Source organism: Oncorhynchus mykiss, chromosome 6, assembly GCF_057628025.1.
Source record: "Oncorhynchus mykiss isolate SJ-2025 chromosome 6, ASM5762802v1, whole genome shotgun sequence".
Lineage (NCBI taxonomy): Eukaryota > Metazoa > Chordata > Actinopteri > Salmoniformes > Salmonidae > Oncorhynchus > Oncorhynchus mykiss.
The window spans coordinates 67,861,594-67,884,880 of NC_143027.1; the positions used below are offsets into that span (position 1 = coordinate 67,861,594).

At 43.0% G+C, this 23,287-nt stretch overlaps 1 protein-coding gene across 5 annotated transcripts in view; it reads left to right on the forward strand.

Annotated features, from left to right (window-relative positions):
- The window catches only part of adam10a (ADAM metallopeptidase domain 10a), a 102,273-nt gene that overhangs the window by 58,367 nt on the left and 20,619 nt on the right, over window positions 1-23,287 (forward strand). For all 5 annotated transcript variants that reach the window (XM_021607380.3, XM_036980804.2, XM_090238671.1 and 2 more), the window contains 2 exons: window positions 9,794-9,912; window positions 21,219-21,377. In XM_021607380.3, coding sequence (XP_021463055.3) covers window positions 9,794-9,912; window positions 21,219-21,377 — 278 coding nt within the window. The remainder of the gene's footprint in view (window positions 1-9,793; window positions 9,913-21,218; window positions 21,378-23,287) is intronic.

A 23,287-nucleotide genomic window follows, 5' to 3' on the forward strand; every position in this document is an offset into this window, starting at 1 on the left:
TCTGTCTGAGACTGGAGAAAGGAGGGGATGTACTGTAACTCACTGACACGCAGAGAGGAGGTGTAGGTAGAGCGAACATGAAAGGAGATGTTATTAATATTGCAGTTGGTCAGGTTGCTTGTGATACGCTTGTGGAGAGAAAGGCCTTGTGTTTGGCTAACCTCCTTAAGAGGGTTTAATGAGAAAGTGGCTGCAAGAGGTCAGAGAGACAGGCTGATCTACCCGTCCACAGACCGTTTAGGTGGGAGAAACAGGGAGGCTGGTTGGTGGGACTTTGATGAACTCAGAGGACCTTGATGTCCAAGATCTTCACAAAGCACAGGAAGGGGAGGGGAATTGGAGCCATTCTCTATCGACAGCAGGGAGGATCAGAGCAGAATTTAACCAGAGTGTATCCTGCCAGCCCAGAAGTTAAGCCAGGAGAGATAGTAACACAAACACTTGCTCACCATACACTCTTTCATCACAAGCTGCTGTGCTGGAAAGTTACATGCAGTGTGACCTTCTGGGTGCCAAACCTGCTGGGTGTCAGTAGAGGCGGAGTGACCACCTGTCCCTGGCTGCCTCACGGTAGACCATACCCCTAGCCTGCCTGGCACGCACATACGCCAGCCAGCGATACTGCTCAGGTGAGGAAGGAGTTGTGTAATATGTGGATCTGTTCAGTCCCTAAAAGTGTTCCTCCAGTGTGGTGATTTACTTCGCCTGACATTATAGGGACGTTACTGGGATCATCTTGTTCTCTCCTCCTTTCATTCCCTAACACACACTCCCTTCCCCCCTCACCATCACCACGGCTCCCCCCTCCTAGTGCAGAGATTTGCTGCATTAACTCCAGTCATATGACTATGAAGTCATGTTGCTGGAAATAGTTTTGTAATAAATTTGTGGCTTTTCGGTTTTTATTTAAAAAGGGTTGATTTTAGATTTGTTTTATTCTGGGGGCAAGGTGCATGATAATACTCCTACGGGCATAATTACATTGTATAAGAATTTCTGTTTCATAGAGACAGAAGGCATGAGGATGCATTCATTTAGTGGGATTGTTATAGTTGAATGTCCTGAGTACATCATAATTATATTGTTTTGGTTCCAGTAACTGACTGGGAGCCTGCTGTACAGTGTGTGTGTGTGATGATGGATGGAGGGAGGGTAGTCTATACCCTGTGGTTCTACTGAGCACTGGCACTGACTGACTGACACAATGGGGATGCTGCCCAGTCTGAGAGCCAGACTGCGCTCAAGAAGGTGTATTACTGTGTTGATAATGTAGTCCTCGGGAAACCAAACAACTTTAAATATAGAAATGGGGTAATTTCAGTCATTCACTGCACTTCATCACATCTCTATCAGTATCTCCCCTGCCTGCCTGTCAGATAGAAACAGATCCATTTTCCTGCTCCACAATGTAACAGTGATAGTCTGTCTTTTACCAGCAGAATGCTTCAGTATAGCTGTAGATATAGCCTAGCTGTTTTCCCTGGCCCTTTATTTGAGATGTTGTAACAGTCATTGTCAGTTCATGCACAGACCTGCTACAGCATTCTGTGGCCATAGATGCAGATCCATGGCCAATGCACGGTTTTGAGGGGAACAGCCCTAACCCATGGGAGTATGTTAAATCTTTCCTGGAAGTAGAGGGTTGACTCATCTCTCACCCCCTCCTCCTCTCACCCCACCGCTCTGTAGCCCCCACCCCGTCTCTCCCAGTATTCAGTATGCCTGTGTGCTCTGTCTGGTTGCTGAAGCTGGCAGTAAAGGCTCACTACACACACAGCTGTCCTCTTTGCCGTCATTACCACTCTAAAAATACTGCTTCACATTTTAGAAAACAAATGTCCAAAAATCTGGCCAATTTGGTGCAGCCATGCTCTGGTGGCCATCCGTCTGCTGTCTGCTTGTGTGTGTGCTGAGTAGGGAATCTGGAGACCAATACTTGGCTGTACTGTAGGGGATGTTATACCAGTGGTGTACAGTGCTGAAGAAAATCATCCTATAGAATATAGTACCTACAGTGGTACAGGTTGCAGAAGTGTCACGTATAGTCGACGCTCTGCGGTCAACCCGCCAGTGCTTTCTCTCCTGAATAGATTAGAGAAGGGGTGGAAATTAAATACACCTGTCCTTGTGCCACTGCTTGTTTGATTGCACTGTGGAGTGTGTCTCTGGTTGGTGTGCCAAAGTGAAGTGTTGTGTGGTAATTGAGTGTGTTCTCCCTGGCAGTGGAGGGGGCTGTCTGTCTAATGGCTGGCTGAGTCACTCCGTAACAGACATTAGCATAATGCTTTGCTCTCTGAAGGGTCTCAAACAGAGAGGGCCAACCGTTTCACCTGTCGAACATCGCCGTCTCATTTTGGACTGAATATTGTCTGTCTGTGTGTGTTTGAGAGAGCGTTTTTGGCACAACGTCAGTTAGGCTAAACTCTGTGTTGATGGTAGTTATTGGTCTAGTCAAGTAGTGTTCTAAGTGCTGGACTGAAAGGAAATGAAAGCAACCTCAGGCTGCTCCATCTGACAGCACTTTATGGACGTACATGTGTTTAACTCTCTTCCCCCATACATTCTGTTGTTATGGTGGTCTCAAGTACCACTATCATAAGGCAGGCTGCATCTTCTTGCAGTAAGGCTGACTCCATTTAGTCGACTTCTCGATTGTTTGATCGGTAGGCTGTTGGCCGGCCAAGATTTCTTTAGTCCAACAGTTGCAAAAACATATTTATTTTTTCATGGTGTACAAGACGCCTGTCTGATTTGCACCTGTCTGAGTGGACTAATCCATTGTGGAGGCCGTGGGGATGGAACAGTCCTTTACTCTAAGACAAATTGTATATGGTTAAGGACAATGGTGCAATACTAATAAAAATAAAAATATTTTATAACACATGCACGTTCTCCCATGTTTGACACCGGTTGCTGACCGCTGTTCTGAAACTTCAGCATGCTGTGGAATTGATGCCTTTTCCTAGACCATGTTGCTATGTGCATAATAGCAAAGATAACCTTAAATTGGTGTTGAGAACAATGCGGCGGAGGCAGCAGCGGAGTTAGGAGATTAGAAAACAGCCCTTGATTATCGAAGAAGAGTGAGGAGAGGGAAAACCCCAATTTAATTAGGTCTATAATCAATAGCATAACTGTTATGTGCCTGGCTTTATAAATCATCCATATGCACTACCAGTCAAATGTTTGGACACACCTATTCATTCAAGGGTTTTTCTTTATTTTTTACCATTTTCTACATTGTAGAATAATAGTGAAGACAAACTATGAAATAACACATATGGACTTATGTAGTAACCAAAAAAGTGGTAAAGAAATCAAACTATATTTGAGATTCTTCAAATTAGCCACCCTTTGCCTTGATCACCACTTTGCAGACTCTTGGTATTCTCTCAACCAGCTTCATGAGGTAGTCACCTGGAATGCATTTCAAAAGTTAATTTTTGGAATTTCTTTCCTTCTTAAAGCGTTTGAGCCAGTTGTGTTGTGACAAGGTAGGGGTGGTATACAGAAGAGAGCCCTAATTGGTAAAAGACCAAGTCCATATTAATGCAAGAACAGCTCAAATAAGCCAAGATAAATGACAGTCCATCATTACTTGAAGACATGAAGGTCAGTCATTACGAAAAAGAGAGATTTCAAGAGATCGAGGGATTTGAACGTTTCTTCGTGCAGTCACAAAAACCATCAAGCGCTATGATGAAACTGTCTCTCATGAGGACCGCCACAGGAAAGGAAGACCCAGAGTTACCTCTGTTGCAGAGGATAAGTTCATTACAGTTACCAGCCTCAGAAATTACAGCCCAAATAAATGCTTCAGAGGTCAAGTAACAGACGCATCTCAACATCAACTGTTCAGAGGAGACTGCGTGAATCAGGCCTTCATGGTCAAATTGCTGCAAAGAAACCACTACTAAAGGACACCAATAAGAAGAGGAGACTTGCTTGGGCCAAGAAACACAAGCAATGGCCATTAGACCGATGGAAATCTATCTGTCCAAATTTGAGATTTTTGGTTCCAATCGCCGTGTCTTTTGTGAGATGCAGAGTAGATGAACGGATGATCTCCGCAGGTGTGGTTCCAACCGTGAAGCATGGAGGTGTGATGGTGTGGGGGTGCTTTGCTGGTGACACTGTCTGTGATTTATTTAGAGTTCAAGGCACACTTACCCAGCATGCCTACCACAGCATTCTGCAGCGATACTCCATCCCATCTGATTTGCGCTTATTGGGACTATAATTTGTTTTTCAACAGGGAAATGACCCAACACACCTCCGGGCTGTTTGAGGGCTATTTGACCAAGAAGGAGAGCGATTGAGTGCTGCTTCAGATGACCTGGCCTCCATAATCACCTGACCTCAATCCAATTGAGATGTTTTGGGATGAGTTGGACCGCATAGTGAAGGAAAAGCAGCCAACAAGTGCTCAGCATAAGTGGGAACTCCTTCAAGACTGTTGGGAAAGCATTCCAGGTGAATCTGGTTGAGAGAATGTCAAGAGTGTGCAAAGCGGTTATCCAGGCAAAGGGTGGCTACTTTGAAGAATCTAAAACTGTTTTGGTTACTACAGAATTCCATATTTGTTATGTAGTTTTGATGTCTTCACTATTCTACAACGACAAAAATAGCAAAAATAAAGAACTTTTGAATGAGTAGGTGTGTCCAAAATTTCGACTGGTACTGTATATCCACATAAATATGATAGATCCTGCTTCAATGCCTGTTTGAGTGTTTGTTTAATAGCCTACTGATTCCGTGAGCACCAAGCCTCCGTGAGCACCAACCATAATATTTAGGTTAAAAAAAAATCTCACGAATTAGACTTTTGGATCTTTGCTGTGCTGTAATAAAGGCTTTACACTTGTTTTTCTTGTTAGAACATCCTCTGGTATTACTTATAGTTAATTCAGTGTTAACACTGTTCCAAATAGTCAGAAATTATATATATAATAATAACCCTCCTTTTCTTGATCTCCTTATTTTAAAACAAAGCAAACCTTGAATAATTAGCGTAAACAATAAATATACTGTTCCATTTTAGCAATTGCATTCACAAATGCATGCGGCTGTTTTTAGTCTGTTTTTAGGCTTTACAAAAACAAAAAAATAACATTAACGTACTCTGGTATGCTTATTTATTTAGTGTTTACTTTTTTCCAAATGGTCAGAAAGCTATAGTCATCTAACAGCACCTGTTTGGCACATATAATATGCACCCAGTGCTTGCTCCTTACCTTCTGTTTATTTATTTCCAGTATTTTCCACAATTAGTCACATGTATTCCACACGTCGGACTTCCCATTTACCTCCTGAGCAACCAGTAAACATTCCCCCATTTCAAGTTTGTCATGTCTTCTGCATCCATTTTGCTGTTACATGTGTTCGGAGTATGTTATAACCAATTTATTGATGTGTTTATGACATGCTACAGGTCAGGCCCTTTTGGTCATGTGCATGTGATGAATACATGTGTCACGTAAAGAGAGCAATGGTTGAGAGAATGGGGAATGTTTTTCCTAAACAAATTAGGGATTTCCATAACTTTACAGTCAGAAATGGATGTAATTACGTTGCATCTTCAGCAGCACGATAAACAATAATGTTCTGTTGTGGTCGCCTCAGCAGCTAGGAGAGAGCGACAACAGTCACTTGCTGTAAAAAAAAATAGATTAACACAGCGCAGCAAGTCTGAGCCTGGCACAATCAAATCAATTGCGGTCGGACTCCCTCTATTTGTGTCTTTTATTTTATTTCATCAAACAATAGGCTTAAAGAGCGAGACAAACTCACTGCATATAGTTGATTTGATTTAAAATACATGGGATGTGTCTAAATGTAAAAATACACACGGTGTTTCCTCCGGCGCATTGGTGCGGCTGGCTTCCGGGTTGGATGCGCGCTGTGTTAAGAAGCAGTGCGGCTTGGTTGGGTTGTGTATCGGAGGACGCATGACTTTCAACCGTCGTCTCTCCCGAGCCCGTACGGGAGTTGTAGCGATGAGACAAGATAGTAGCTACTACAACAATATTTTGTGACTCACTGACGGTGTTAATGTCAACAGATTTGTCTATACATTTTCTTTGACAGGCCTAGACAGTAGTCACAAGATATGCTATTTCAGTTTTATATACATATGCAATCTTTCTTCCCTTTCACTCCTATTGTTGCCAGCGTTGTCTGTGAATCACGTCATCCTCTCCTGACTGGGTTAGTTGTGTAACCAACCATGTGTCCACTAACACCCCATCAGCCCGGAGGGGAGTCTTAATCAGAGAGCTGCTCTGGGCAGGGATGCCCACGTCAATTACAGCTGCCATTTGTTACCCAGTGAGAGGGCCTGGGCCTCCCTCTGTTATCAACAAAGCAAATTAGGAGGGCCGTTGTTGTGAAGTGCTGTAGCTGTGATTAACCTGAGATGGCCCGCTGTTCCTTCTTAGTTCAGGATATACTGAGGGGAAATGGTCAGTAGTTGTTTATTTTTATTTGTCTTGTTCTCAGTGTTTACAAATCCAAAAAGAGATATGACAAGATACATTTTCACTGTCCAATCGTTGCAGTCTCAATGGGTTACTTTTATTCACTAAAGATGCATGTTGTCGAATATGTGAGATTTTCCCAAATGTTGTTCCCCATGTCATTCTTGGGAAATACAATGTGTAACCTTTAGCTAGGCAAGTCCGTTAAGAACAAATTCTTATTTACAATGACGGCCTACACTGGCCAAACCCGGACGACGCTGGGTCAATTGTGCGCCGCCCTCCAATCATGACCAATCACGGCCGGTTGTGATTAGGGTTGCAAAGGGTCGGAAACTTTCCGATAAATTTCCAGACATTTTCCATGGGACTTTAATTTCTTATGGCTGGGGGGCAGTATTGAGTAGCTTGGGTGAATAAGGTGCCCAAGGTAAACTGCCTGCTACTCAGGCCCAGAAGCTAAGATATGCCTATTATTGGTAGATTTGGATAGAAAACACTCGGAAGTTTCTAAAACTGTTTGAATGATGTCTGTGAGTATAACAGAACTCATATGGCAGGCAAAAACCTGAGAAAAAAATCCATCCAGGAAGTGGGAAATCAGAGGTTTGTAGTTTTTCAACTCTTTGCCTCTCCAAGATAGTGTAAATTTGGTCCGATTGCACTTCCTAAGGCTTCCACTAGATGTCAACAGTCTTTAGAACCTTGTTTTAGGCGTCTACGGTGAAGGACGAGAGAATGAGAGCTGCTGCCAATCCTGAGTAAGCTCTGTACTGGTGGTGCCCCGATCCCGCAGCTGAATCAACTTTAGGAGACGGTCCTGGCGCTTGCTGGACTTTCTTGGGCACCCTGAAGCCTTCTTCACAACAATTGAACCGCTCTCCTTGAAGTTCTTGATGATCCGATAAATGGTTGATTTAGGTGCAATCTTACTGGCAGCGATATTCTTGCCTGTGAAGCCATTTTTGTGCAAAGCAATGATGACGGCACGTGTTTCCTTGCAGGTAACCATGGTTGACATAGGAAGAACAATGATTCCAAGCACCACCCTCCTTTTGAAGCTTCCAGTCTGTTATTCAAACTCAATCAGCATGACAGAGTGATCTCCAGCCTTGTCCTCATCAACACTCACCCCTGTGTTAACGAGAGAATCACTGACATGATGTCAGCTGGTTCTTTTGTGGCAGGGCTGCAGTGAAAATGTTTTTGGGGATTCAGATAATTTGCATGGCAAAGAGGGACTTTGCAATTAATTGTAATTCATCTGATCACTCTTCATAGCATTCTGGAGTATATGCAAATTGCCATCATACAAACTGAGGCAGCAGACTCAGAATTAATATTTGTGTCATTCTCAAAACTTTTGGCCACGACTGGACATTTTAAATGGTTGTCATATTAATTTGCATATATTTATGTTAATTCCTGTTAATTCCCATGATAAGTTTCCACCTCTGAATATTCCCCAAAAGTGCAATCCTAGTTGTGATACAGCCTGGATTCGAACCAGGGTGTCTGTAGTAACGCCTCTAGCACTGAGATGCAGTGCCTTAGACCGCTGCGACACTGGGGAGCTCAAATACAGTCCTGTATGCATTCACTTCATTTGCTAACACAGTCAATAGCCTCATCTTTATGGACTCACACAGATGTAACCTACGAGTCTGTTCCATTTCATATCCTATTCACATGGATTAAGAGCCAGGATATTAATATTATGATTCATGACTCATCCTGAATAATGGTTGTTGAAACAGTGTAATAATGTCTATCACTTAAGGCCTTCCCACACTGTATGTGCAATGTAAAAAAAAAAAAAAATCAACCTGGACAGATTTTATGATTTGCTTCAGTTCTGTCGTCACATTCTGCGATTGGCTTGCGAGGTTGTCAGCCTGCAGCTGTGTATTTGATCTGCACATGTGCCAGCACCAGCAGCACAAGCCTCAAAGTGAGTTTGGTAAAAATGTAAGAATGCGTCATAGAAATAGTTTTCACGTACAAACTTCATATGTCGTAAACTTCCCCAAAATAACGTGGTCGCTGTGAGAGAGTGTTTATTTTGATTGGGGATTTTGTGCATTTATCAAAATCCCATCAAGTAGCCTTATATATTTATTGATTTTTTTATTTTTTATTCCTATTTCATGTAAACAAGATATCAGGAAAATTGTAAACGTTTAAGTCAAACGTATATTAATCTGACTATTCAAAATAGTCTGACTATTCATTTCTGCCACTGTGAGAACTTTGTTGGAGCCTACGACCCACGCACATGAAAACCAGTAGATCGTGCTGATGACATCATCCACATATTCATATTGAAATGCACCACGGGGCTGAATGGCACCAAAACATTGCTAAGGATAATGTTGAAAGTGGCCGTAACTGGCAAAGAATCATGGTCGGTAGTCCATTTTCATCCTGCTCGTGTTGACCTTAATGTCTATGGCATGATGGCGCTAGCCTCCTCGTAGCTCAGTGACTTCAGTGGGCACTGGGGGCCTGCAATGACCGCACACAGCGGTACTTAATCGGCAGACCTAGACCCTGTCACACTGAACGAGCCAAGACGTCCGACAATAATTTACAACCTAAGAATTTGCCCACGACATGGAGATTTTGTCTGGGAAAGCAAAATGGTGGCATAAAACGGCTAAAATCCTACAGTCTGTGAAGGACTTTGGCTACCTTCCTACTCTAATCAAACCCTATGGCTATATCACAACCGCCTGTGATTGGTAGGCCCATAGGGCTGCACACAATTGGCCCAGCGTCATCCGGGTTTGGCTGGTGTAGGCCGTCATTGTAAATAAGAATTTGTTCTTAACTGGCTTGCCTCGTTTAAAAATATGGAGTAATGATTTACTTGACCTGTGTTTTGATAAGAGACTGGTGTGATTCTCTGAAGGTCCCAGCCCAGGCATCTGAGTCATCAGGACTTTATGGGAAATATTCTTCCTGAACAATAGACTTGTGCTGCTGAACTATCTAAAGAATTTGCCCATCCATTTAAGATGTTTCTCAATTAACAACCACTTTCTATTGTCTCCACCGAGAGAAGTTGATGAAGGCCCTATATGTCTATTTATTTAACCTTTTATTTTCATTTCCTGTGCCTATGTGAAATGAAATGTCTTACAGCCAAGTAGTCTGTCAGTGTTGGGAGACACTGGGTTTGGCGTTGTTACTTGCCCTAATCTTTCTCCTGTCATTCTGGCTGCATAGATCTTTACTGAACCATGAGCAGGAATGTTGGAGGTACTAAACGGGGTCTGGGTAGTGTAGTAATGTATTTTCATGTTCCTCTCTTGCAGGCATTTCAATCTGCGGATGAAGAGGGACACCAGCCTGTTCTCTCCAGACCTCAAGGTAGAGATATCAGGAGTGGAGGCGCCCTACGACCCCTCCCACATTTACACTGGAGAAATCTTCGGTAAGTCCAGCAATTATTTCTGGAACAACAAAGTCCTTGTGCACACAGACACAATTACGATAGTTACCAGGGAAACGCTTCCCGCATCCAATTTGATTATTTGCTTTTGCGTTGATCTGTGATGTGTGGGTGTGCACCAGTGTGTTGTTGTGGGTTTGGTAGCGTTGGCGGGCTGGAGTTGTGCTTTTGAACGTTGTTAATGGATATCATTCTCCACTCCACTCTTTGTCTGTGTGTGTGGTGTGTGTGCGTATACGTTTGGAGAATGTGTTAGTCACGTTCCAGCCTCACATCCTCAGGATCCTCCCCATGCCTGCAGCAGAGCTCACATGTAACACAAGGGAAAACAAGGCCAAGGTGTGTCTGTCCGGTCATGTGACGTGGTGTGTTTGTGTGAAGCTCTCAGATCCCAGCGGGCTCATCTCCACTCCCACCTCATCATTCTCAGATGCTGTCATCTCTCTTATCCTCTGCTGAACAGACTGTAATTCAAATCAGACTTCACTGGAGCAACACTTCTCATCTCTATCAAATGGAAATCTTGAGATCTGTTTCTTTTTAGAGAAGCAGCACTGTGTCGTTCCAAGGACGACGATGTTGTAGCCATTTCTCAGATGTGATTTGTAATGCAATGGAAAGGTTTGTCCAGACCAAAAATCCATCTAGATTTTTCTTGTCAATAATAAAGGTGGACATTCAAAGGTGGAATTTAGATTAAGTCAGAATAACTGTGCATTTACACACTGATATATTCATTTATTGCACAATTTCAGAATCAGAAATCTAAACGTTGAACTTCTGTAGTTGTGCTCTGCTGTAAAGGCCATACTCTTTGTGTCACCTTTAATATCTCTGTGTTTAAAAAAAATATATATACATATTATGAATAATTTAAAAAAATTTACCCCGTTTCTTCAATTTTCATGATATCCAATTGGTCGTTACAGTCTTGTCCCATCGCTGCAACGCCCCTACGGACTCGGGAGAAGCGAAGGTCGAGAGCCATGCGTCCTCCGAAAACACGACCCTGCCAAGCCACACTGCTTCTTTTTAGAACCTCCTTTTCTCCTGTTTTTCAGACTTTTTAAAATGTTTATTTTCTCCCCAATTTCGTGGTATCCAATTGTTAGTAGTTACTATCTTGTCTCATCGCTACAACTCCCGTACGGTCTTTGGGAGAGACGAAGGTCGAAAGCCATGCGTCTGCTAAGATCCTATTACAGTGATGTCATAATAGCACCACTCATTTGCTGTGCACTAGCTAGATTTCCATCCAATTGGAATATTTCATGCAAATATTCAAAAATCTGGATGAAGAAAATGTGCACATTTTCCCACCAGTGTTTCCACCAAACATACTTGTTGCAGCTAAAAACCAAGCCGCACTGCTTCTTAACACAGCATCCAACCCGGACGCCAGCCGCACCAATGTGTCGGAGGAAACACTGTGCACCTGGGGACCTGGTTAGCGCGCACTGCGCCCAGCCCACCCCAGGAGTCGCTAGTGCGTGATGAGACAAGGATATCCCTACCGGCCAAACCCTCCCTAACCCGGACGACACTAGGCCAATTGTGCGTCGCGCCATGGACCTCCCGGTCGCGGCTGGCTGCGACAGAGCCTGGGCGTGAACCCAGAGTCTCTGGTGGCACTGCGATGCAGTGCCCTAGACCACTGCGCCACCCTGTTTTTCAGACATTTTAACATGTCTGCTAAGATCCTATTACAGTGAGCCCCACTCATTTGCTGTGCACAAGCTAGATTTCCATCCAATTGAAATATTTAATGCAAATATTAAAAAATCTGGATGAAGAATATGTGCACATTTTCCCGCCAGTGGTGTGTTTCCACCAAACATACTTGTTGCAGATAAAAATCTGTGAATTTAAGTTTTCATGTACTAAATAAAAATCTAAAGTTCAATGTAGTGATGCACCGATATGACATTTTTGCCCTATAACCGATATTTCAAATTTTAGCGGCCTTTTTAAGCATTCTAATACAGTTAAATAGTTAAAACACACACATGGACGCAGCGGTCTAAGGCACTGCATCTCAGTGCAAGAGGCGTCACTACAGCCTCTCGTTCGAATCCAGGCTCTATCACATCCGGCTGTGATTGGGAGTCCCATTGTGCGGCGCATAATTGGCCCAGCGTTGCTCAGGTTTGGCTGGGGTAGGCCGTCATTGTAAATAAGAATGTCTGACTTGCCTAGTTAAATAAAGGTTACACACACACACTGACCAAAAAGTTATTTTATTGGGATTTACGTGTGTTCCCATTACCAGTCAAACATAATAAAAACCTATTTCTTTCACTTACTTGCTGTTATGATGATCATTTGTTCAAGCGTTTCATTTTCAACCAGGATTTATATGGAACGCCGTTTGGGTCTTTGCGTGTTAAAAAAAGATACACTTCGAAAGATAACACTACGTGACGTGTCAAATAACAACATAATCTAGCTAACTAGCTAATCTAAAATAACCCTAATTTATAAGACCGTTCTTATTTGATTAATGGTGGTCAGACCCATCTATGTGAAGCTAGCCACAATAAGGATTAGCCACAATAGTGGACTTTGGGGTTAGCCTTCAAAATAAAAGTATGGCATAATTCTGTTTGCAGTCATTTGCATCACTGTCAATGACATACTTTTATTTTTAAGGCAAACCGCAAATACCACTTGTGCCCAATCCTTATTGTGGCTAGCTTCACAACACATTACCCGGTCCGGTCGAGCCTCACTAGACAGATAAAGCTAGCTGTCTGCTTATAACGTTAGCTTTGGGCAACAGGGTTAAGTAGCTGGCTAGCTATTTGTTTTCATGAACTGAAGTTCAATATCAATATGCGAACAACAAGTGGCAACCTAGCTAATACTTACTCACAAGGATTCCTAAATCCTTGCTAAGAATAATTAAAATGGTCATTGTTTTCAGGCTGGTTGTAATTAGTGCTAGCTAGGTACCAAGCTAATGCTAGCTACCCCAGAAGTTGCGGTCAAGCAAATTATGCTTTATTACCAACTCTGTTCGTGGCCAGTGTTTGCTTGTTTGCAGACTTTATTTGTACATCTTTGACAGTGCTACTGTATCTTTTTTGACACGCAAAGACCCAAACGGCGTTCCATAGTTTGTATGTTGTGAAGCTAATAGCAGTGACGCTATTACTGTCTTATTCCTGTAGGGCAACATCTGAAAAATAGCGCACTTGGTAGTGTGTACCGTTGTTCGACCAGTCGGCAAAAGCCAACTTCACCCACGATGGAGAACGGTTGATTGTCAAGGGCAGTGAATTCCATTATCTTGGCTTTAATGGATTTCGGCTTTGAGTTGTCTCGCTGAAGTTTTCTTACTCTTTCAAATGACTGCTCGACTTGTTCACTGCTCGATCCACACAGCAGACATTTTGGGCTAGGTTAGGGATGCTGTGTTGCACGAGTAACGCAACATTTTTACGTGGCGTCATTACGTTATATAGGTATGCACGGCAGCTTTGACATCGGTTTTTAACATCGGCGTTAAACAAGACATTCGCCTATACCGATGTTGGCATTGTTAGCTAATATCGCCCGATTCCGATATGTTCACTGACTATATCGCGCATCCCTAGTTCAATGTGTTTCCAGTGCATTTTCAACTCTTGTGATCGTTTTGTCACAAACTGGTGCGATAAATAGTAAATGTGCCTACTCTGGTCTCGCAGATGGTCTACAATGCGAGTAGGCAAGTCCGCATGATGAGATGATTAAGAATAAGAACTAGAATATTTTTTTCTCAAGCATCGGTCATCATGTTACCAGAATAAGACCCTCGATATTTATTGGAAAGGAGCATCAAACTCATCACTGTGCCCTTTCACCATGCTGTGAAGTTCAATAGCAGCCTAATAAACTGCATGGTTTCCCAAGTCGTAGTGGGAGGACCACACACCATATCATCTCGTGACACCAAGTTTACTTCAATGTTATGGTTATTATATCAATATTTGCGCATAATGGCATTTCTACCGCCATTTCGTGCATAATTAATTTTAGACACAAAGATCCCACCTTTCGAACAAACCCATGATCTGTAGGCATTTATAAACTTGTATTGAGACATCCAATTTCCATCACAGCTGTTTTTTAAATATACACGGTATGCCTTTACTCGCATAAAAACTGTGGATGGAAACGTGGTTACTGATAAGTTTAATTGCCAGACTCACTCTGGCTTACTTAGGGAATAATTAAAATAGTCAGAAGATGATGTTCATGTTTACCGAGGCCTTGATGTATGACAGAGAACCTTAGGCTTAACTAAATCAAATCTAAAACCTTGCTCCCCCCATTATTTTTGTATGTGGACAGTTTCCATACAAGAGATGATACGCTGCAAGGAACACGTAATATTGTCCTCAAAGACCATGTTCCCCAAGCTTGATGAGCTTTTTGGCAGTTGCTAATCTTCAGAGAAATAGTGGTCGTGTAATCATCATGCAATAACGCTTCAGCAAGCAAGGCCGCTTGCCAAAGGCATAATTGCTGCAATAACAAAGGGTTACAAAAATGTAATACTCTAGAATACTGCAATTGGGGATAAAGATTGCACTCAGAGTTGAATTGCAGTAAGTGGCAACATCTTTCTCTTCTCAACCCTTTTCTGTCTAATACAGTGCCTTCCGAAAGTATTCATATCCTTTGACTTATTCCACGTTTTGGTGTGTTCCAGCCTGAATCAAAAAACTATTAAATACACACAATGACAAAGTGAAAATGTTTTTCAATTTTTTTTGCAAAATTTCACATCCCTGAGTGTCACGATCATCTGAATGAATGGACCAAGGCACAGCGTACTTAGAGTTCCACATGTTTAATAAATATGAAACTCACCATAAACAATACATTCGAAAACGAAACGTGACGTTCTGGGCTGCTCACAGGCAGCTACACAAAAACAAGATCTCACAAAAAACAGTGGGAAAAGGCTGTCTAAATATGATCCCCAGTCAGAGACAACGAGAGACGGCTGCCTCTGATTGGGAACCATACCAGGCCAACATAGAAATGAAAAAACTAGACTACCCACCCTAGTCACACCCTGACCTAACCAAAATAGAGAATTAAAAGGATCTCTAAGGTCAGGGTGTGACACTGAGTCAATACATGTAATAATCACCTTTGGCAGCGCTTACAGCTGGGAGTCTTAAAGAGCTTTTGTACAATATTTGCACATTATTTTGTTTCAAATTCTTCGAACTCTGTCAAATTGGTTGTTGATCTTTGCTAGACAGCCATTTTCAAGTCTTGCCATAGATTCTCAAGTCTGTGACTAGGCCACTCAAGAACATTCAAGGTAGTGTTGGTAAGAAAACTCCAGTGTAAATTTGGTCTTGTGTGAATTTGTCTCCCAGTGTCTATTGGGAAGCAGACTGAACCAGGATTTCCTCTAGGATTTTGCCTGTGCTTAGCTCTATTCCCTTTCTTTTTATCCTAAATAACTCTGATGTGTCGTGTTGGATTTTCCCCAAACGCTTTGCATTCAGGACATGAAGTTAATTTCTTTGCCACGTTGTTTGCAGTTTTACTTTATTGCCTTATCGTAAACACGGTTTGGAATATTTGTATTCTGTACAGGCTTCTTTCTTTCTTTTCACTCTCATTTAGGTTAGTATTGTAGAGTAACTAAAACGTTGTTGATCCATCCTCAGTTTTCACCAATCACAGCCATTGAACTTGAACTGTTTTAATGTCACCATTGGCCTCATAGTGAAATGCCTGAGTGGTTTCCTTACTCTCCAGAAACTGAGTTAGGAAGGATGCCTGTATCTTTTGTAGTGGCTCTGTGTATTGCTACTAGCGATGCACATACATTACATTTTTTGCCTATTACCGATATCCTATATTTTCCTTAAAAATAAATTAAACCGATATTAAACATTTTTGCAGACTTTTAACTTTTTAACTGTACTAGAATGCTTAACATGCACATAGACACAGCGGTTTAAGGCACAGCATCTCAGTGCAAGAGATATCGCTACAGTCCCTGGTTCGAATCCAGGCTCTATCACATCCAGCCGTGATTGGGAGTCCCATAGGGCGGCGCACAATTGGCCCAGCGTCTTCCGGGTTTGGCTGGGGTAGGCCGTCATTATAAATAAGAATTTGTTCTTAAACGGACCTAGTTAAGTAAAGGTTGCACGCGCGCACACACACACACACACACACACACACACACACACACTGACCAAAAAGTTATTTTGTTGGCATTTACGTATGTCCCCATTACCAGTAAAACATAATCAAAACCTATTTATTTCACTTACTTGCTGTGCTGTTTTGTTGTTCATTTGTTTAGTCATTTCATTCTCTTCCAGGATGTCAAGCAGTAAAGTTTCAGCTCTGTCTGTCCGTGGCCTCTCTTCCTCAGTGCGCACTGTCACTGTGTCCATTTCCATCTTGTCCAGCTGTGTATGTAACATTTCACGTAAACCCTGTTTCTTGTCTGCATCGAAGTATCGGCCCTTGTACATTGCATCGAGCATGGTGGCGACACAGTAAAGAGAGAATGCCTGTTGAGCAGGCGTTTCAATGCCATGACGGAGGGTATCACGTCTGCTGCAGGCGCAGTTGATGAGATTATTTCTCGAGTCAGTTGTTCGACTGGAGCTAGCTAGTGTGTTCGTGTTTCAAACATGTTCTCAAATGCCATTGAAATGGCAGCAGCGGTATGACAACCAGCACATTCATGAGCATGAAATACGACTTTCCTCAGTACGAAATCCTCGACGACCCACTGTGCCGTCAGACTCAGCATGCTCATGGGGCTGATATCGCTGGTCCGAATGTCAGTCATGGAGCTAATAGCAGTGACGCTATTACTGCCAAAAATGAAAAATAGTGCACTTGGTAGTGTGCTTGACCAGTCGACGAAAGCCAACATCACCCACGACAGAGAACGGTTGCTTGTTATTAAGGGCAGTGAATGCCATTATCTTGGCTTTAATGGATTTCGGCTTTGAGTTGTCTCGCTGAAATGTTCTTACTCTTTCAATTGAGTGCTCGATCCACACAGCAGACATTGTGTGGGCTAGGTTAGGAATGCTGTGTTGCACGTGTAGTGCAAATGTTACGTGCCGTTATTACGTCATGTACCAACGTTTATATAGGTATGCACGTCATGTACCAACGTTTATATAGGTATGCACGGTTGCTTTAACATCGGTTTTTAACATCGGCGTTAAACTAGACATCGGCCTATACCGATGTTGGCATTATTAGCTAATATCGTCCAATTCCGATATGTTCACCGATATATTATCTTGGCTTTAATGGATTTCGTTTTGAGTTGTCTTGCTGAAATGTTCTTACTCTTTCAAATGACTGCTTGACTTGTTTTTTATTTTTAGGCCAGTTGAGAACAAATTCTCATTTACAACTGCGACCTGGCCAAGATAAAGCAAAGCAGTGCGACACAAACAACAACAGAGTTACACATAAACAAATGTACAGTCAATAACACAATAGAAAAATATAACTATAACAAGTGGCAACAGTGAGAGACTTATTTCTGGAAAGGTGGATTTTTAAAAGTAGATGCTGAAACTGTTTGGGCACAGACCTGGATAGTATGACAGAACTCTGCAGGCTATCTCTGCAGTAGGTTGTAACTTTGCCCCGTTTGGCAGTTGTATCTTGGCGGAGTGTGCTAAAGCAGTGAGTAAAACAAACTTAGGGAGGAGGCTTCTAATGTTAACATGCATGAAAGCAAGGCTTTTCCGAATACAGAAGTCAACAAATGAGAGCGCCTGGGGAATAGGTGTGATGCTGGGGGCTACAGGGCCTGGGTTAACCTCTACATCGCCAGAGGAACAGAGGAGGAGTAGGATAAGGGTACGGCTAAAGGCTATAAGAACTGGTCGTCTAGTACTTTGGGAACAGAGAATGAAAGGGGCAGATTTCTGGGTGTAGTAGAATAGATTCAGGGCATAATGTACAGACAAGAGTATGGTAGGATGTGAGTACAGTGGGGGTAAACCTAGGCATTGAGTGACAATGAGAGCTTGCATCTCTGGAGACACCAGCTAAGCCATGTGAGGTCTGCCCATGTGTGGGGTGTGTGATAAAAGAGCTATTTAAGGCATGTTGAGCTGGACTTGTGGCTCTACAGTGAAATAGAACAATAACTAACTGAAACAGCAGAAGACACTGCTCGATCCACACAGCAGACATTGTGGGCTCGGTTAGGAATGCTGTGTTGCACGTGTAGCTGCTACATTTTTTGTGGCGTCATTACGTCATGTACCTACGTTATATAAGTATGCACGTCAGCTTTGACATCGGTTTTGCACATCGGAATTAATCTAGACATCGGGCCGGTGTCGATGTTGCCATTTTTAGCTAATATCGTCCGATTCCGATATCGTGCATCCCTAATTGATACACAATCCAAAGTGAAATTTTATAACTTTCACCATGCTCAAAGGGATATTCAATGTCTGCTTTTTTTCCCCAATCTACTATTAGGTGCCCTTTGTGAGGCATTGGAAAACCTCCCTGGTCTTTGTGGTTAAATCTGTGTTTGAAATTCACTGCTTGATTGGACCTTGCAGATAGTTGTATGTGTGTGGTACAGAGATAAAGTAGTTGTTCAAAAATCATGTTTAACACTGTTATTGCACACAGTTGGTTCATGCAACTTATTATGTGACTTGTTAAGCAAATGTTTACTCCTGAACTTATTTAGGCTTGGCATGACAGAGGTTGAATACTTATTGACATTTCAGGGTTTCATTTTTAATTAATAAACAAACCTTTTTAAAAAATGTAATTCCACTTTTACATTATGGGGTATTGTGTGTAGGCCAGTGACCCAAAAATATAAATTTAATCAAATTTAAATTCAGGCTGTAACTCAACCAAACGAGGAAAAGGTCCAGGAGGTGAATGCTTTCTGAAGGCACTGTACATCTCCGGCGTTGTGTTAAATGCAGTTGCTCATCAGTTGGCCTCTGCCTGATAATCGAAGAACCATGAACTGGAGGTAAATAGGTCATATCCCAAGTTCCATTCTCCCTTGAGTCCCTTTCTCCTCCACCTGTAGCTAATAGCTGTCTGTACTGGGATGGGAGAAGAACCCATCTAGTGAAGTACTGTGAGCTAGTAGAGAGCCCAGACCTCTCTATTATGTGTGATCAGATAGGCCTATACATTCATTTTCTCATTTGCCCCTCATAAAGACCAGCAGACTCCACTCTCCTTACTTCACATTAGCCCACTTAGCACTTTGGGGACCAGGCATTTTCATGAACTAAATTAGGTGGTTACCTTGGTCCCAGTCTACTGGAATTCCCATAATTGGAGTGAAGCTGCTTGTATCTGGACTGCAGTAGGGTTTCTGATTAGGTACAAGGGTAAAGAATATTCAATTCCCACTGTCTATACGGCCACATTAACCCAGCTCTCATTAGTGTTGTGTGTTCTATTCTCTCCTTCTCTGATACAAAAGTCTTGTCAGTTGCCCTTGGGAAGCGCCGTATTCTCCTGACTTAAACTAGGAATTTTTAGTACTCCCTTTGCTGAGGCTGTGAGGGTATCCGTGTCTGAGTTCTGAGCACTCCTTGGCACAATAATCAGACTTGATCCATATGTGCACAGAGGATGGGTCTAACCCCTCTGCACTGGCCTTTCATGCCCAGATAAAGGGCTTCCTCTCTGGGAAAATGCGCTGTGCCTTCTGGAGATCAGAAGGGGGAATCTGTCCCTGAAATTATATCAAAACCATAGGGCCCTCTTTAATGTTACCAAGAGCTGCCCAGTATAAAACAACAGATTAAATTGGTCCTCGCTCTGATCTCCAAGCTGTCCGTGGGGAAAGTATTATTCATGTATTATTATGAAGAAAATGGGACAGCAGAAATGACACATGAAGTCATCTAATGTGACAGTTATTACTGTCAATGAATGGTCTCAGCATAGCTCAACATTCCTTTCTCTAGTATCCTGCTGATTTTGTTTAGATGGTGGTAATCTAGTTTACAGTACAGTATTATTTTGAGCAAGCACCTCGGTTATTGACTGTGGTTTCCTATTACTCTAATCTAATATGTGCCTAATGTACAGCAGTAGCATTAATGGAAAGCACGTTCTGTTTTTCTCACTTTCAGTATCAAAACTGCTACAAATACCAGTTAGTGTCCCAGTGTTTTCTGACAAACTGCATGGCTAGGGCCTGAAAAAACCAGAGAGGACTCTGGGCCCTTGGAGCACAGACAGATATTTAGGGAGAAAGAGCTGGATGCTCCATGGGACAGCTGTGTGTTCTGCTGCTCTCGTTATCTCCAGCAGGAGAGCAGAGCAGACGGCCCCCAGCGGGCCTACTGGGCCTCTTTCCTCTGGAAACAGAAACCTAACTATGGAGAGAGGCTGGCTGGCTGGTTGGCTGTGTTTCTCTGTCTACGCTAAACTGCAATGGTCCCTCAGGATAGCTATGAGACAAACGCTCCAACATTTTCGCAACCAATACAGAACTGAGGAGAGCAGCAGATAAAATGAAGTTGGGCTTCCCTATCCTGAGGAAAACAAGTCTTATTCTCTCCCTGATTTAGTTATCTTCTCCCATTGAGTTGCCAGTCATCTGTCCTTTTCAATTATAGCCCTCCAGAGTCTGCATTTTTTATAACACAGGTTTAATTGGGAGTTATAGTTTTTCTTCCAACCTGCATAGCTGCTGATGGAAAAGGTTTTTCAAGGTGCTTGCTCTTGACAAACACTGAATTAAAAACCATTCCTTTTCGTCGGCCAGACTTTCTCTGTCTGGTTCAAAGGCGGATGATGTTTAATAGACTCTGCTATGCCCTGACAGCGTTTTGTTTTATTCCCTCTTACTCCCTTTATCCTTCTTTCTCACTGGTTCCTTGATTCTTCAAGCTTTAGTTGTGCCTTTTGCGTAAGAAACTATTATTTGGTTTTCCCTGACACTAACCAGAGTCCAAGCTCTTATTACTAGTCATTATTTGTCTGATTTCAAGGTCAGATGAGGGGAGCAGGGATGAGTCTTTATGATCCAGACAGACCGGGATATGTTTCGTTCCACCCTGACTCTGTCCAAGACGGTATTCCCCCCAGGAACAGCTCACGGTCTACCATCTGCTCAATGTCTAGAGCTGTGTGTGTGTGTGTCCGCATGATGTTCTGTTTGTCAGCTTGCATTGGTCTGTATGTTTTGAGTGTTTCTCTCACACGTTGAGCATTGACTTTCTTCCTAACCCCAACTGACTAGAGTGGAGTTGACCACCCTTCCTGACCTTGTCTTTCTCGTCCAGGTGAGAAGGGCACTTTGACCCACGGCTCGGTGGTGGACGGCAGGTTTGAAGGCTTCATCCAGACCCACCAGGGCATGTACTACGTGGAGCCCTCGGAGAGGTACCTCAGAGACAAGGACGTGCCCTACCACTCAGTCATCTACCACGAGGGGGACATCAGTGAGTATACTTGATTCACTGCTCTCCTCTACCAGTCACCCTGCAGGTCTGCTGAAGTAATGGTGCCAACATCACAGCACTAAAATGAGTTCTACCTATTACATTAATGACAGCCATGTTTTATAGACTTAAAGGACATGTTCTTTAATGCTTTTGCTATATTGATTCAGACAATATTGGCCATATACAGTATGACTCTGGGTGTGCGTATAAGTGTTGATCATTTTTTAGGGATCTAGCTTTAGAAATTAGGGGTTCATTATCCTATTCAGCAGTTGGAATACAATTTTGTTCCAAATAACACACATTTTGTGCAGGCAAAGATGGTTATTATTGGATACACAGTGGATGGCTTGTTAACACCACAGTATTGTCAGTGTTATTCGCTTTGAAAAGCCATTTTTTCTGTCATGAGCATGAAATGGATTGAATTGGCTGTAGCAGCTCTAAATAGCTTTACCATGGCTGTGCTCTTTTTAATTACAGTTGTGTTCAGCCACTGACAGCAATGACTAATCCATGCTGGCTCGTCTGTCCCAGCTTTTCTCTTTCCACCTCTGCTACATACACATCCCACCCTATCATAGAGAACAGTAGGCGTCACTGTGACAGGACAGGGACTTTAGGTAGTGACACTGAAAGGCGATTCTCTGCTGTAGGTATTTCTTGAGAGCAGCGATATGGACGATGATGAATGGATGGATGTGTGCCTAAATGGGCTGAAGGATGGGGGGTGGGACAGGACAGGACAGGTTTCTCTAGGATTGGAGGTAAGGTCTTCAAGGCTGTGGAGTGCATACTGAGCAGAGTGGAGGTCTACGGTTCAATGACAATGCAGAGCTGTCAGAGGAGAGGTCTATCCAAGGGTAGTTTACATTGGGCATTTAGCCAGGAATAAGGTCAAGTTAAGGTCATGTCAGATGAACTGTGGAATGAGTCTGAGCCAGAGGAAGGGGAGCTGAGGAAGGTTGCACTGGGACACTGCGGCAAGACACACACACACACACACACACACACACACACACACACACACACACACACACACAGGGGTTTGGGTTAGGCTGAGCCCTGATGATTGATGTGGAGTCAGGATGAGACACCAATTCCAGTGCCAGGGAGTGAGTGATCTTCCTTAGCAACCAGCCCACCAATTCCAGGTTGATCTGAGGTGTGGGTGTGGGCTAAGTTCCAGTGACCCCACTCCCATCCCAGTACAGGCCAGAGAGCAGCCCCCTCAGGCAGGCAGGGAGGAATCAGCGTGGAGGCCCACCCTGTGTTACTTGGCCCTCTTTTCCTCAGATGGGTCTGATTCACAGCCAGCCTGCCTGTTGACACACAGGCACACCCAGCCCAGCATGAGCCTGCAATCAGAGAACCTTTCTCTCACGCTTCGTCTCCACAATGTAGGCCTACTCTCTCTTTCTCCTTTCCCTTTTCATTTTCTATGTATGTATGAGGTGTCAAGAAAGCTCTCACACTATTCCTCCTCTCATCCCTCTCTTTCTGTCTGTTTATCTGAGGGTGTGAACAGAACCTTTTTGTTCCTCTTCCCTTTCTTTGTCTCAGTGTCATCCAATAACAGGCTGTCACCTGAACCCCTCAATAGTACTGCAGGGCTTGGTGACTGCCACAGTACCGGATTTGAGGTAGTTATGCCCTACCTATTATTTGTGCTCGTCACATTTTTCTTCTTCTTTCCTTAGCAGATCATATTGCCTGAGACATTACATGAAGGGCCCCATTTCATATTTTTTTCCTTCACTACTCTATGAAGTGAATGCCGATACCCCAAACAGCGATTTTCTGTCAAGTCATGCTGCCGTGTGAAGTCCGGTCATAGCACTGATGGCAGCTCTCTTATAAAGACACTCTTACCTCATTTGTGCCACCAGGCCCCATTATGGGTTAAC